The sequence below is a fragment of the Cherax quadricarinatus genome, chromosome 44 (genome assembly GCF_038502225.1).
Source record: "Cherax quadricarinatus isolate ZL_2023a chromosome 44, ASM3850222v1, whole genome shotgun sequence".
Lineage (NCBI taxonomy): Eukaryota > Metazoa > Arthropoda > Malacostraca > Decapoda > Parastacidae > Cherax > Cherax quadricarinatus.
In genome coordinates, this window is record NC_091335.1 from 20,276,431 (window position 1) to 20,293,285 (window position 16,855).

General features: G+C 41.4%; 1 protein-coding gene across 2 annotated transcripts in view; it reads right to left on the reverse strand.

Annotated features, from left to right (window-relative positions):
* LOC128697353 (uncharacterized) overlaps window positions 1-16,855 on the reverse strand; it is a 272,403-nt gene that overhangs the window by 100,451 nt on the left and 155,097 nt on the right. For both annotated transcript variants that reach the window (XM_070094179.1, XM_070094180.1), the window contains one exon: window positions 15,928-15,964. In XM_070094179.1, coding sequence (XP_069950280.1) covers window positions 15,928-15,964 — 37 coding nt within the window. The remainder of the gene's footprint in view (window positions 1-15,927; window positions 15,965-16,855) is intronic.

Sequence of the window (16,855 nt, forward strand, 5' to 3'; positions counted from 1 at the left end):
AGTGGTAATAAAGTCTATGTGGAAGTGGTAATAAACAGTCTGTGTGGAAGTGGTAATAAACAGTCTGTGTGGAAGTGGTAATAAAGTCTGTGTGGAAGTGGTAATAAAGTCTATGTGGAAGTGGTAATAAACAGTCTTTGTGGAAGTGGTAATAAAGTCTATGTGGAAGTGGTAATAAACAGTCTATGTGGAAGTGGTAATAAACAGTCTGTGTGGAAGTGGTAACAAACAGTCTGTGTGGAAGTGGTAATAATGTCTATGTGGAAGTGGTAATAAACAGTCTGTGTGGAAGTGGTAATAAACAGTCTGTGTGGAAGTGGTAATAAAGTCTATGTGGAAGTGGTAATAAACAGTCTGTGGAAGTGGTAATAAACAGTCTGTGTGGAAGTGGTAATAAAGTCTATGTGGAAGTGGTAATAAACAGTCTTTGTGGAAGTGGTAATAAAGTCTATGTGGAAGTGGTAATAAACAGTCTGTGTGGAAGTGGTAACAAACAGTCTGTGTGGAAGTGGTAATAATGTCTATGTGGAAGTGGTAATAAACAGTCTATGTGGAAGTGGTAATAAAGTCTATGTGGAAGTGGTAATAAACAGTCTATGTGGAAGTGGTAATAAAGTCCATGTGGAAGTGGTAATAAACAGTCTGTGTGGAAGTGGTAATAAAGTCTATGTGGAAGTGGTAATAAACAGTCTATGTGGAAGTGGTAATAAAGTCTATGTGGAAGTGGTAATAAGCAGTCTATGTGGAAGTGGTAATAAAGTCTATGTGGAAGTGGTAATAAAGTCTATGTGGAAGTGGTAATAAACAGTCTGTGTGGAAGTGGTAATAAACAGTCTATGTGGAAGTGGTAATAAACAGTCTGTGTGGAAGTGGTAATAAACAGTCTGTGTGGAAGTGGTAATAAACAGTCTGTGTGGAAGTGGTAATAAAGTCTGTGTGGAAGTGGTAATAAACAGTCTGTGTGGAAGTGGTAATAAAGTCTGTGTGGAAGTGGTAATAAACAGTCTGTGTGGAAGTGGTAATAAAGTCTGTGTGGAAGTGGTAATAAACAGTCTGCGTGGAAGTGGTAATAAACAGTCTGTGTGGAAGTGGTAATAAAGTCTGTGTGGAAGTGGTAATAAACAGTCTGTGTGGAAGTGGTAATAAAGTCTGTGTGGAAGTGGTAATAAAGTCTGTGTGGAAGTGGTAATAAAGTCTGTGTGGAAGTGGTAATAAACAGTCTGTGTGGAAGTGGTAATAAAGTCTGTGTGGAAGTGGTAATAAACAGTCTGTGTGGAAGTGGTAATAAACAGTCTGTGTGGAAGTGGTAATAAAGTCTGTGTGGAAGTGGTAATAAACAGTCTGTGTGGAAGTGGTAATAAAGTCTGTGTGGAAGTGGTAATAAACAGTCTGTGTGGAAGTGGTAATAAACAGTCTGTGTGGAAGTGGTAATAAAGTCTGTGTGGAAGTGGTAATAAACAGTCTGTGTGGAAGTGGTAATAAAGTCTGTGTGGAAGTGGTAATAAACAGTCTGTGTGGAAGTGGTAATAAAGTCTGTGTGGAAGTGGTAATAAACAGTCTGTGTGGAAGTGGTAATAAACAGTCTGTGTGGAAGTGGTAATAAAGTCTGTGTGGAAGTGGTAATAAATAGTCTGTGTGGAAGTGGTAATAAACAGTCTGTGTGGAAGTGGTAATAAAGTCTGTGTGGAAGTGGTAATAAAGTCTGTGTGGAAGTGGTAATAAACAGTCTGTGTGGAAGTGGTAATAAAGTCTGTGTGGAAGTGGTAATAAACAGTCTGTGTGGAAGTGGTAATAAAGTCTGTGTGGAAGTGGTAATAAACAGTCTGTGTGGAAGTGGTAATAAACAGTCTGTGTGGAAGTGGTAATAAACAGTCTGTGTGGAAGTGGTAATAAACAGTCTGTGTGGAAGTGGTAATAAACAGTCTGTGTGGAAGTGGTAATAAAGTCTGTGTGGAAGTGGTAATAAACAGTCTGTGTGGAAGTGGTAATAAACAGTCTGTGTTTAAGTGGTAATAAAGTCTGTGTGGAAGTGGTAATAAACAGTCTGTGTGGAAGTGGTAATAAAGTCTGTGTGGAAGTGGTAATAAACAGTCTGTGTGGAAGTGGTAATAAAGTCTGTGTGGAAGTGGTAATAAACAGTCTGTGTGGAAGTGGTAATAAACAGTCTGTGTGGAAGTGGTAATAAACAGTCTGTGTGGAAGTGGTAATAAACAGTCTGTGTGGAAGTGGTAATAAACAGTCTGTGTGGAAGTGGTAATAAAGTCTGTGTGGAAGTGGTAATAAACAGTCTGTGTGGAAGTGGTAATAAACAGTCTGTGTGGAAGTGGTAATAAAGTCTGTATGGAAGTGGTAATAAACAGTCTGTGTGGAAGTGGTAATAAACAGTCTGTGTGGAAGTGGTAATAAAGTCTGTATGGAAGTGGTAATAAACAGTCTGTGTGGAAGTGGTAATAAAGTCTGTGTGGAAGTGGTAATAAACAGTCTGTGTGGAAGTGGTAATAAACAGTCTGTGTGGAAGTGGTAATAAACAGTCTGTGTGGAAGTGGTAATAAACAGTCTGTGTGGAAGTGGTAATAAACAGTCTGTGTGGAAATGGTAATAAACAGTCTGTGTGGAAGTGGTAATAAACAGTCTGTGTGGAAGTGGTAATAAACAGTCTGTGTGGAAGTGGTAATAAACAGTCTGTGTGGAAGTGGTGATAAACAGTCTGTGTGGAAGTGGTAATAAACTGTGTGGAAGTGGTAATAAACCGTCTGTGTGGAAGTGGTAATAAACAGTCTGTGTGGAAGTGGTAATAAACAGTCTGTGTGGAAGTGGTAATAAACAGTCTGTGTGGAAGTGGTAATAAACAGTCTGTGTGGAAGTGGTAATAAACAGTCTGTGTGGAAGTGGTAATAAACAGTCTGTGTGGAAGTGGTAATAAACAGTCTGTGTGGAAGTGGTAATAAACAGTCTATGTGGAAGTCGTAATAAACAGTCTGTGTGGAAGTGGTAATAAACAGTCTGTGTGGAAGTGGTAATAAACAGTCTGTGTGGAAGTGGTAATAAACAGTCTGTGTGGAAGTGGTAATAAACAGTCTGTGTGGAAGTGGTAATAAACAGTCTGTGTGGAAGTGGTAATAAAGTCTGTGTGGAAGTGGTAATAAACAGTCTGTGTGGAAGTGGTAATAAACAGTCTGTGTGGAAGTGGTAATAAAGTCTGTGTGGAAGTGGTAATAAACAGTCTGTGTGGAAGTGGTAATAAACAGTCTGTGTGGAAGTGGTAATAAACAGTCTGTGTGGAAGTGGTAATAAACAGTCTGTGTGGAAGTGGTAATAAAGTCTGTGTGGAAGTGGTAATAAACAGTCTGTGTGGAAGTGGTAATAAAGTCTGTGTGGAAGTGGTAATAAACAGTCTGTGTGGAAGTGGTAATAAACAGTCTGTGTGGAAGTGGTAATAAACAGTCTGTGTGGAAGTGGTAATAAACAGTCTGTGTGGAAGTGGTAATAAACAGTCTGTGTGGAAGTGGTAATAAAGTCTGTGTGGAAGTGGTAATAAACAGTCTGTGTGGAAGTGGTAATAAACAGTCTGTGTGGAAGTGGTAATAAACAGTCTGTGTGGAAGTGGTAATAAACAGTCTGTGTGGAAGTGGTAATAAACAGTCTGTGTGGAAGTGGTAATAAACAGTCTGTGTGGAAGTGGTAATAAACAGTCTGTGTGGAAGTGGTAATAAAGTCTGTGTGGAAGTGGTAATAAACAGTCTGTGTGGAAGTGGTAATAAACAGTCTGTGTGGAAGTGGTAATAAACAGTCTGTGTGGAAGTGGTAATAAACAGTCTGTGTGGAAGTGGTAATAAACAGTCTGTGTGGAAGTGGTAATAAAGTCTGTGTGGAAGTGGTAATAAACAGTCTGTGTGGAAGTGGTAATAAACAGTCTGTGTGGAAGTGGTAATAAACAGTCTGTGTGGAAGTGGTAATAAACAGTCTGTGTGGAAGTGGTAATAAACAGTCTGTGTGGAAGTGGTAATAAACAGTCTGTGTGGAAGTGGTAATAAAGTCTATGTGGAAGTGGTAATAAACAGTCTGTGTGGAAGTGGTAATAAACAGTCTATGTGGAAGTGGTAATAAACAGTCTATGTGGAAGTCGTAATAAACAGTCTGTGTGGAAGTGGTAATAAACAGTCTGTGTGGAAGTGGTAATAAACAGTCTGTGTGGAAGTGGTAATAAACAGTCTGTGTGGAAGTGGTAATAAACAGTCTGTGTGGAAGTGGTAATAAACAGTCTGTGTGGAAGTGGTAATAAAGTCTGTGTGGAAGTGGTAATAAACAGTCTGTGTGGAAGTGGTAATAAACAGTCTGTGTGGAAGTGGTAATAAAGTCTGTGTGGAAGTGGTAATAAACAGTCTGTGTGGAAGTGGTAATAAACAGTCTGTGTGGAAGTGGTAATAAAGTCTGTGTGGAAGTGGTAATAAACAGTCTGTGTGGAAGTGGTAATAAACAGTCTGTGTGGAAGTGGTAATAAAGTCTGTGTGGAAGTGGTAATAAACAGTCTGTGTGGAAGTGGTAATAAAGTCTGTGTGGAAGTGGTAATAAACAGTCTGTGTGGAAGTGGTAATAAACAGTCTGTGTGGAAGTGGTAATAAACAGTCTGTGTGGAAGTGGTAATAAACAGTCTGTGTGGAAGTGGTAATAAACAGTCTGTGTGGAAGTGGTAATAAAGTCTGTGTGGAAGTGGTAATAAACAGTCTGTGTGGAAGTGGTAATAAACAGTCTGTGTGGAAGTGGTAATAAACAGTCTGTGTGGAAGTGGTAATAAACAGTCTGTGTGGAAGTGGTAATAAACAGTCTGTGTGGAAGTGGTAATAAACAGTCTGTGTGGAAGTGGTAATAAACAGTCTGTGTGGAAGTGGTAATAAAGTCTGTGTGGAAGTGGTAATAAACAGTCTGTGTGGAAGTGGTAATAAACAGTCTGTGTGGAAGTGGTAATAAACAGTCTGTGTGGAAGTGGTAATAAACAGTCTGTGTGGAAGTGGTAATAAACAGTCTGTGTGGAAGTGGTAATAAACAGTCTGTGTGGAAGTGGTAATAAACAGTCTGTGTGGAAGTGGTAATAAACAGTCTGTGTGGAAGTGGTAATAAACAGTCTGTGTGGAAGTGGTAATAAACAGTCTGTGTGGAAGTGGTAATAAACAGTCTGTGTGGAAGTGGTAATAAAGTCTGTGTGGAAGTGGGACATAAGGTTCAGTTTTCTTCATAATAAACATTAGTGCCTCAGATAACGTGTTCTCTTGGCTGGTATCAATCATTATTGAGAATAAATAATATATTTACGAAGGAAAAATGTATCATTTACAGTTTCAAATTAATCCAGTAAATCAAAACGAATGATATTTCATTAAACACTAATGTCAGGTAAAACATCGAGGGGACGGGAATTTATATATGTAAATTAGTGAAGCGTGGGTTTGTATGGGTAGCTTCTAGAGTTGAGGGAAGTTCACCGCCAGTAACACCTTCCAGTGAGTTTCCTTGGTAAGCATCATGACTAACCTTCCTATGGTGTATAAATATACCTTATTGTAGCTAGCTGGCTCAGTGGCTTACGCACTGACCTGGAGTTTTACGACGCTCCGTGAATTCGATCCCCAACCGTACCGTGGATTAGTAAGCAATGTGACAGTTGTATCCCTTCACTACGGACTTCAACTTACCCTGATACTACATTTACTGGGTTGTTTATTAGGTATCAGGTGATTGCATTGACCATATGTACAGGTGACATAATTAATATTCAGCACTCGCTGTGGACCCTCAGCCATTTTTTGCTATTTTTTCCCAATACTTATTTTAACCCTTTTTCTTGTGGTATTCCTCAGCGCTGCCCCAGTGGGTTGGTCAGGAATGAGAGCATCACCAGCTGCATGTGTGGATAATTTTACTTAACTAACTAGAGGTGTTTACGTTCCTCCGTCACCCTCCAGCGCACTCCGTCACCCAGCAGCTGGTGCCCCACCTGTCGTGGTCGGAGCCTACAAACTAGCTCTCAGCTAGCGGAATCTCCTATATAAGTCGTACGTGCCACTGGGAGTTGTGGTAACCCTTCAGCACCTAGTGACACGACCAACAATGACTTAGTCTTCAAGCACGTTACTCTCCTTCACTGAGACATTCCAGCAGTCTTCACGCTACTTACCCCAACATCGCCACCACGACACCGCTCTCACTACTAGAGCAGCTTCTCACGACCAAGAATAAGTACCCTCCTCATCTGTCTTTTTAATAATTTTTGAAGACCCATTAATTAACCTTTTAGTCTGCTAATCTATCTTTGTTCAATTGAAAATATTTTTTCAGAACGGGGAACTTAAATCCCTGACCACTAAGATAACTAGTAATGTACGTAACATTATCGTGGACTATGAATAAACTGAAGAATGGACGGGGACTCGCATCATGGTACTGGCACGTACCACTCAGCCACCACGTACCACTCAGCCACCGCGTACCACTCAGCCACCACGTACCACTCAGTCACCACGTACCACTCAGCCACCACGTACCACTCAGCCACCACGTACCACTCAGCCACCGCGTACCACTCAGCCACCTCGTACCACTCAGCCACCACGTACCACTCAGCCACCACGTACCACTCAGCCACCGCGTACCACTCAGCCACCACGTACCACTCAGCCACCACGTACCACTCAGCCACCACGTACCACTCAGCCACCACGTACCACTCAGCCACCACGTACCACTCAGCCACCACGTACCACTCAGCCACCACGTACCACTCAGCCACCACGTACCACTCAGCCACCACGTACCACTCAGCCACCACGTACCACTTAGCCACCACGTACCACTCAGCCACCACGTACCACTCATCCACCACGTACCACTCAGCCACCACGTACCACTCAGCCACCACGTACCACTCAGCCACCACGTACCACTTAGCCACCACGTACCACTCAGCCACCACGTACCACTCATCCACCACGTACCACTCAGCCACCACGTACCACTCAGCCACCACGTACCACTCAGCCACCACGTACCACTTAGCCACCACGTACCACTCATCCACCACGTACCACTCAGCCACCACGTACCACTCAGCCACCACGTACCACTCAGCCACCACGTACCACTCAGCCACCACGTACCACTCAGCCACCACGTACCACTCAGCCACCACGTACCACTTAGCCACCACGTACCACTCAGTCACCACGTACCACTCAGCCACCACGTACCACTCAGCCACCACGTACCACTCAGCCACCACGTACCACTCAGCCACCACGTACCACTCAGCCACCACGTACCACTCAGCCACCACGTACCACTCAGCCACCACGTACCACTCAGCCACCACGTACCACTCAGCCACCACGTACCACTCAGCCACCAAGCTTACAAGAAGATTTTAGTCAGTATTTATGTTATGATTGTATCCGCTGATACATAGAAGTCATGAGTAATATTTTTGCATCATAAGCTTCGTGGTTCAGTGGTACAGAGATGGCCTTGTACATGCCAGTACCACGGTTCGAATCCCCGTATATTCTTCAGTTTATTCACTGACAGTCGCTTACCACAAATTTTCTATGATTATCACTCATGTGTGAGGTGAGTGCGCTAGCACTCAGCTCACACACTGAGGTCTGTGGTTCAATCCCCAGTACGGGTGGAAAACATTACAATGTGTTTCCTTAAGACACCTGCTGTCCTTGTTCACCTATCAGTAAAATAGGTACCTGGGTGTTAGATGACTGGTGTGGGTCGCATCCTGAGGACAAAATTTACCTAATTTGCCACAAATGCTCTGAATAACAAGGGGCTTTCTATATATTATATCACTGATGTCAGCTAGGCCTATATACCCTATACATTTACTCGTAGAAATAAAGATTATATTATTATTTATTATTACGTCATTATATACAAAGTAATTAACTAGATAATAAAGTGGTAACGTGACTAAATTGTTTAAATTTAAAAGAAATAGATTTTGACACATTCTTGGCCATATTTAAAGAATATTACATGTGTTACAGCTTACAATAATGTGTTGAGATGGTGAGTGTAGTAGTGATGATGGTGCGTCAACAAGTTGTGATGGTGCGTCAACAAGTTGTGATGGTGCATCAACAAGTTGTGATGGTGCGTCAACAAGTGGTGATGGTGCGTCAACAAGTTGTGACGGTGCGTCAACAAGTGGTGATGGTGCGTCAACAAGTTGTGATGGTGCGTCAACAAGTTGTGATGGTGCGTCAACAAGTTGTGATGGTGCGCCAACAAGTTGTGATGGTGCGTCAACAAGTGGTGATGGTGCGCCAACAAGTTGTGATGGTGCGTCAACAAGTTGTGATGGTGCGTCAACAAGTTGTGATGGTGCGTCAACAAGTGGTGATGGTGCGTCAACAAGTTGTGACGGTGCGTCAACAAGTGGTGATGGTGCGTCAACAAGTTGTGATGGTGCGTCAACAAGTTGTGATGGTGTGTCAACAAGTTGTGATGGTGCGCCAACAAGTTGTGATGGTGCGTCAACAAGTTGTGATGGTGCGTCAACAAGTGGTGATGGTGCGTCAACAAGTTATGACGGTGCGTCAAGTGGTGATGGTGCGTCAACAAGTTGTGATGGTGCGTCAACAAGTTGTGATGGTGCGTCAACAAGTGGTGATGGTGCGTCAACAAGTTGTGATGGTGCGTCAACAAGTGGTGATGGTGTGCCAACAAGTTGTGATGGTGCGTCAACAAGTTGTGATGGTGCGTCAACAAGTGGTGATGTGCGCCAACAAGTGGTGATGGTGCGTCAACAATTTGTGATGCTGCGTCAACAAGTTGTGATGGTGCGTCAACAAGTTGTGATGGTGCGTCAACAAGTTGTGATGGTGCGTCAACAAGTTGTGATGGTGCGTCAACAAGTGGTGATGGTGCGTCAACAAGTTGTGATGGTGCGTCAACAAGTGGTGATGGTGCGTCAACAAGTGGTGATGGTGCGTCAACAAGTGGTGATGGTGCGTCAACAAGTGGTGATGGTGCGTCAACAAGTGGTGATGATGCGTCAACAAGTGGTGATGGTGCGTCAACAAGTGGTGATGGTGCGTCAACAAGTGGTGATGGTGCATCAACAAGTTGTGATGGTGCGTCAACAAGTTGTGATGATGCGTCAACAAGTGGTGATGGTGCGTCAACAAGTGGTGATGGTGCGTCAACAAGTGGTGATGGTGCGTCAACAAGTTGTGATGGTGCGTCAACAAGTTGTGATGGTGCGTCAACAAGTGGTGATGGTGCGTCAACAAGTGGTGATGGTGCGTCAACAAGTGGTGATGGTGCGTCAACAAGTTGTGATGGTACGTCAACAAGTTGTGATGGTGCGTCAACAAGTGGTGATGGTACGTCAACAAGTGCTTTACAAACAATGTTACAACCAGTCACTGACAGTAGTGGTTATAATGTTACAGCCAGTCACTGGCAGTAGTGGTTATAATGTTACAGCCAGTCACTGGCAGTAGTGGTTATAATGTTACAACCAGTCACTGACAGTAGTGGTTATAATGTTACAACCAGTTACTGACAGTAGTGGTTATATTACAACCAGTCACTGACAGTAGTGGTTATAATGTTACAACCAGTCACTGACAGTAGTGGTTATAATGTTACAACCAGTCACTGACAGTAGTGGTTATAATGTTACAACCAGTCACTGACAGTAGTGGTTATAATGTTACAACCAGTCACTGACAGTAGCGGTTATAATGTTACAACCAGTCACTGACAGTAGTGGTTATAATGTTACAACCAGTCACTGACAGTAGTGGTTATAATGTTACAACCAGTCACTGACAGTAGTGGTTATAATGTTACAGCCAGTCACTGACAGTAGTGGTTATAATGTTACAGCCAGTCACTGGCAGTAGTGGTTATAATGTTACAACCAGTCACTGACAGTAGTGGTTATAATGTTACAGCCAGTCACTGGCAGTAGTGGTTATAATGTTACAGCCAGTCACTGGCAGTAGTGGTTATAATGTTACAACCAGTCACTGACAGTAGTGGTTATAATGTTACAACCAGTCACTGGCAGTAGTGGTTATAATGTTACAGCCAGTCACTGACAGTAGTGGTTATAATGTTACAGCCAGTCACTGGCAGTAGTGGTTATAATGTTACAACCAGTCACTGACAGTAGTGGTTATAATGTTACAACCAGTCACTGACAGTAGTGGTTATAATGTTACAACCAGTCACTGACAGTAGTGGTTATAATGTTACAACCAGTCACTGACAGTAGTGGTTATAATGTTACAACCAGTCACTGACAGTAGTGGTTATAATGTTACAGCCAGTCACTGACAGTAGTGGTTATAATGTTACAACCAGTCACTGACAGTAGTGGTTATAATGTTACAACCAGTCACTGACAGTAGTGGTTATAATGTTACAACCAGTCACTGGCAGTAGTGGTTATAATGTTACAGCCAGTCACTGACAGTAGTGGTTATAATGTTACAACCAGTCACTGACAGTAGTGGTTATAATGTTACAACCAGTCACTGACAGTAGTGGTTATAATGTTACAACCAGTCACTGACAGTAGTGGTTATAATGTTACAACCAGTCACTGACAGTAGTGGTTATAATGTTACAACCAGTCACTGACAGTAGTGGTTATAATGTTACAACCAGTCACTGACAGTAGTGGTTATAATGTTACAACCAGTCACTGACAGTAGTGGTTATAATGTTACAGCCAGTCACTGACAGTAGTGGTTATAATGTTACAACCAGTCACTGACAGTAGTGGTTATAATGTTACAACCAGTCACTGACAGTAGTGGTTATAATGTTACAACCAGTCACTGAGTAGTGGTTATAATGTTACAGTCACTGACAGTAGTGGTTATAATGTTACAACCAGTCACTGACAGTAGTGGTTATAATGTTACAACCAGTCACTGACAGTAGTGGTTATAATGTTACAACCAGTCACTGACAGTAGTGGTTATAATATTACAACCAGTCACTGACAGTAGTGGTTATAATGTTACAACCAGTCACTGACAGTAGTGGTTATAATGTTACAACCAGTCACTGACAGTAGTGGTTATAATGTTACAACCAGTCACTGACAGTAGTGGTTATAATGTTACAACCAGTCACTGACAGTAGTGGTTATAATGTTACAGTCACTGACAGTAGTGGTTATGTTACAACCAGTCACTGACAGTTGTAGTTATAATGTTACAGTCACTGACAGCAGTGGTTATAATGTTACAGTCACTGACAGCAGTGGTTATAATGTTACAGTCACTGACAGTAGTGGTTATAATGTTACAGTCAATGACAGTAGTGGTTATAATGTTACAGTCACTGACAGCAGTGGTTATGTTACAGTCACTGACAGCAGTGGTTATAATGTTACAGTCACTGACAGTAGTGGTTATAATGTTACAGTCACTGACAGTAGTGGTTATAATGTTACAGTCACTGACAGTAGTGGTTATAATGTTACAGTCACTGACAGCAGTGGTTATAATGTTACAGTCACTGACAGCAGTGGTTATAATGTTACAGTCACTGACAGTAGTGGTTATAATGTTACAGTCACTGACAGTAGTGGTTATAATGTTACAGTCACTGACAGTAGTGGTTATAATGTTACAGTCACTGACAGTAGTGGTTATAATGTTACAGTCACTGACAGCAGTGGTTATAATGTTACAGTCACTGACAGTAGTGGTTATAATGTTACAACCAGTCACTGACAGTAGTGGTTATAATGTTACAGCCAGTCACTGACAGTAGTGGTTATAATGTTACAACCAGTCACTGACAGTAGTGGTTATAATATTACAACCAGTCACTGACAGTAGTGGTTATAATGTTACAACCAGTCACTGACAGTAGTGGTTATAATGTTACAACCAGTCACTGACAGTAGTGGTTATAATGTTACAACCAGTCACTGACAGTAGTGGTTATAATGTTACAACCAGTCACTGACAGTAGTGGTTATAATGTTACAACCAGTCACTGACAGTAGTGGTTATAATGTTACAGTCACTGACAGTAGTGGTTATAATGTTACAGTCACTGACAGCAGTGGTTATAATGTTACAGTCACTGACAGTAGTGGTTATAATGTTACAGTCACTGACAGTAGTGGTTATAATGTTACAGTCACTGACAGCAGTGGTTATAATGTTACAGTCACTGACAGTAGTGGTTATAATGCTGAACATTCGTCAGTTACGTTCTTACATTGAAATTTTATTACAAACTAAATTAACTCATTAATTAAATTAACTAATTAATTATATTCCTCTACTTCTAAAACATCTGATTCAGTTGATTATTAAAACATTTATTTTCTAACTTTGGATATATTAGTCTATACACTTAACTTACACATCCAAGAATGATACTCAAGTTTGCGTGTCGATCCGACTTGGTCATTAACTAGTTACTAATTAACTAGAAATCTAGCTGGTACCTCTGATACTGTTGCTTCTGGAGTCTACTTCATTTCCTGCTCCACTTGTCCTCTCCAATACTTTGGAGAAACTCCCTGCTCTTTCTGACAGATTTAAAGAGCACAAAAGAAGTTAGACTTCCGATACTAATGCTCTTTTCAGTCATGTTAAAGATCAGTCACGCTATTAACTGGTTCTCTGTCAATACTGTCTAACTTCTAGCCTTCACATTCGCCCTCTTGTTGAAGCATCACTTATACACAACTTTCGTAATACGAATCTAAGTTCTTGATGTGTTTCTGTAGTTTCAAGTGCTTCAAACTTCACAATACTCGTGCCTTCATCTGATCTTTGTCTCTCTCTCTCTCTTTATCTCTCTCTCTCTCTCTCTCTCTCTCTCTCTCTCTCTCTCTCTCTCTCTCTCTCTCTCTCTCTCTCTCTCTCTCTCTCTCTCTCTCTCTCTCACTCTCTCTCTCTTTCCTGTATTTTCCTTGCCTTTCCTATCTTGTGATGAATGGTTTGAAAAACCGACAAGTTGAAGATTGAGACACTTACGCAACATATGGGAATCTTTATTCAGGAAACGTTTCGCCACACAGTGGCTTCATCAGTCCAATACAAAGTAGAAAGGCGTAAGGCGAGGAGGAGTTGGAGGTAATCAGTCCCTCAGCCTGAAGTCGATGTGTTCAGTCCATCAATCTTGTAGAATGTACAGCATAGGGCCGTAGACGTGGCTTATATACTGTAGTGAGGTGACTTGAAGCAGGAGGAGGTGGGGTCATAGTGGTACCATCCACTAGTCGAAGTAGGTCTTCGTCCAAAGGTTGTGTGGCGAAACGTTTCCTGAATAAAGATTCCCATATGTTGCCTAAGTGTCTCAATCTTCAACTTGCCGGTTTTTCAAACCATTCATCACAACTGTCAGACACTGCAGCATCATGGGATCTTGTTACAAAGAATTCTTCAACACTTGTCCAACCTTTGGACGAAGACCTACTTCGACTAGTGGATGGTACCACTATGACCTCACCTCCTCCTACTTCGCCTCACCTCACTACAGTATATAAGCCACGTCTACGGCCCTATGTTGTACATTCTACAAGATTGATGGACTGAACACATCGACTCCAGGCTGAGGGACTGATTACCTCAAACTCCTCCTCTCCTTACGGCCTTCTACTTTTTATTGGACTGATGAAGCCACTGTGTGGCGAAACGTTTCCTGAATAAAGATTCCCATATGTTGCATAAGTGTCTCAATCTTTCCTATCTTGTGCGTCGGTGGGTTGTCTTGTGTTGTTACCCCATCCAGGTATACAGAAGTAAGATCAGGGACAAGATAGGCCCACTCAAAAGTTCCTCGGGTCAGCTCACTGACAGTGATAAGGAAATGTGTAGAATTTTTAACACATACTTCCTCTCAGTTTTTACACAGGAGGATACCAGCGATATTCCAGAAATGATAAATTATGTGGAACAGGACGATAATAAACTGTGCACGATTAGGATCACAAGTGACATGGTCCTTAGGCAAATAGATAAATTAAAACCTAACAAATCCCCAGGCCCTGATGAACTGTATGCAAGGGTTCTAAAGGAATGTAAAGAGGAGCTTAGCAAACCTTTGGCTAATCTTTTCAACATATCACTACAAACTGGCATGGTGCCAGATAAGTGGAAAATGGCAAATGTGATACCTATTTTCAAAGCAGGTGACAGGTCCTTAGCTTCAAACTATAGACCAATAAGCCTAACCTCCATAGTGGGAAAATTTATGGAATCAATAATTGCCGAGGCAGTTCGTAGCCACCTTGAAAAGCATAAATTAATCAACGAATCTCAGCATGGTTTTACAAAGGGGCGTTCCTGCCTTACGAATTTGTTAACTTTTTTTCACTAAGGTATTTGAGGAGGTAGATCATGGTAATGAATATGATATTGTGTACATGGACTTCAGTAAGGCTTTTGACAGGGTCCCACATCAGAGACTATTGAGGAAAATTAAGGCACATGGAATAGGAGGAGAAATTTTTTCCTGGATAGAGGCATGGCTGACAAATAGGCAGCAGAGAGTTTGCATAAATGGGGAGAAATCAGAGTGGGGAAGCGTCACGAGCGGTGTTCCACAGGGGTCAGTGTTGGGCCCCCTGCTGTTCACAATATACATAAACGACATAGATGAGGGAATAAAGAGCGACATCAGCAAGTTTGCCGATGACACCAAAATAGGCCGTCGAATTCATTCTGACGAGGACATTAGAGCACTCCAGGAAGATTTGAGTAGACTGATGCAGTGGTCGGAGAGGTGGCAGATGCAGTTTGATATAGACAAATGCAAAGTTCTAAATGTTGGACAGGACAATAACCATGCCACATATAAACTAAATAATGTAGATCTTAATATTACGGATTGCGAAAAAGATTTAGGAGTTCTGGTTAGCAGTAATCTGAAACCAAGACAACAGTGCATAAGTGTTCGCAATAAAGCTAATAGAATCCTTGGCTTCATATCAAGAAGCATAAATAATAGGAGTCCTCAGGTTGTTCTTCAACTCTATACATCCTTGGTTAGGCCTCATTTAGATTATGCTGCACAGTTTTGGTCACCGTATTACAGAATGGATATAAATACTCTGGAAAATGTACAAAGGAGGATGACAAAGTTGATCCCATGTATCAGAAACCTTCCCTATGAGGATAGACTAAGGGCCCTGAATCTTCACTCTCTAGAAAGACGTAGAATTAGGGGGGATATGATTGAGGTGTATAAATGGAAGACAGGAATAAATAAAAGGGATGTAAATACTGTGCTGAAAATATCTAGCCTAGACAGGACTCGCAGCAATGGCTTTAAGTTAGAAAAATTCAGATTCAGGAAGGATATAGGAAAGTACTGGTTTGGTAATAGAGTTGTGGATGAGTGGAACAAACTCCCAAGTACAGTTATAGAGGCCAGAACGTTGTGTAGCTTTAAAAATAGGTTGGATAAATACATGAGTGGGTGTGGGTGGGTGTGAGTTGGACCTGATTAGCTTGTGCTACCAGGACGGTTGCCGTGTTCCTCCCTTAAGTCAAGGTGACCTGACCTGACTAGGTTGGGTGCATTGGCTTAAGCCGGTAGGAGACTTGGGCCTGCCTCGCATGGGCCAGTAGACCTGCTGCAGTGTTCCTTCGTTCTTATGTTCTTATGTACTACTACTACTACAACTACTACTACTACAACTAATACTAATACTACTACTACTACTGCTGCTGCTGTTACTACTACTGCTAATATTGCTGCTGCTACTACTACTACTAACATTGCTACTACTACTGCTACTACTACGACTTATATCACAACTTTAACATAAACAGAAGAACTAGTAACAGACTCTGGAAATAATGAAGTTCCAGAAAAAAATCTCTTGAAATATCAGTGAAAACTTAGTAGACCTATATTACCAGGCCTATAACATACCTTCCTTGACGGTCTCGTAAACCTCTCCATCGTCAAGCTGAAATAAAAATGTATAATTAATACATGTACATAATTATATACTTTATATATATATATATATATATATATATATATATATATATATATATATATATATATATATATATATATATATATATATATATATATATATATATATATATATATATGTCGTGCCAAATATGTAAAACTTACGATCTTGGCTTAAATAGCAACGCTCATCTTGCTAACGCTCATCTGTACCAACTGAACCCACGGAAGTCACCGCGATCATAAAGTCACTTAAAAATAACTCGGGGAATCTGTCTCACGTCCCACCATTATTGTACAAGCGAGCGGCCCATGTCCTTTCGCATGCTATTACATTACTTTTTAACAAGTCACTAGAAACTAGCACTTTCCCGACACTACTCATGACAGCAAGGGTTACACCAATACATAAAGGTGGTGACCCTACAGACGTAAACAACTATAGGCCAATATCAAACTTACCATTGCTATCCAAAATCTTCGAGAAACTCGTGCACAAGAGACTATATTCATTTATGACGTCACAAAACATACTCAATCCCTGCCAATTTGGATTCAGGAAAAATAAAAGCACCAATGATGCAATTATAAAAATGCTAGACCTGCTTTACACAGCATTGGAAAATAAGGAATATCCGCTAGGAATTTTTATTGACCTAAGAAAAGCGTTTGACACAGTAGACCACGGCATCCTACTCCACAAACTTGACCACTATGGTATAAGAGGCCATGCGCTTGCATATTTTAAATCCTACCTTTCTAATAGGTATCAGTATGTCACCATTAAAGACACAGCCTCATCAATACGGCCACTTGATACCGGAGTTCCGCAGGGAAGTGTCTTTGGATCCCTGCTCTTCCTCATTTACATCAATGATCT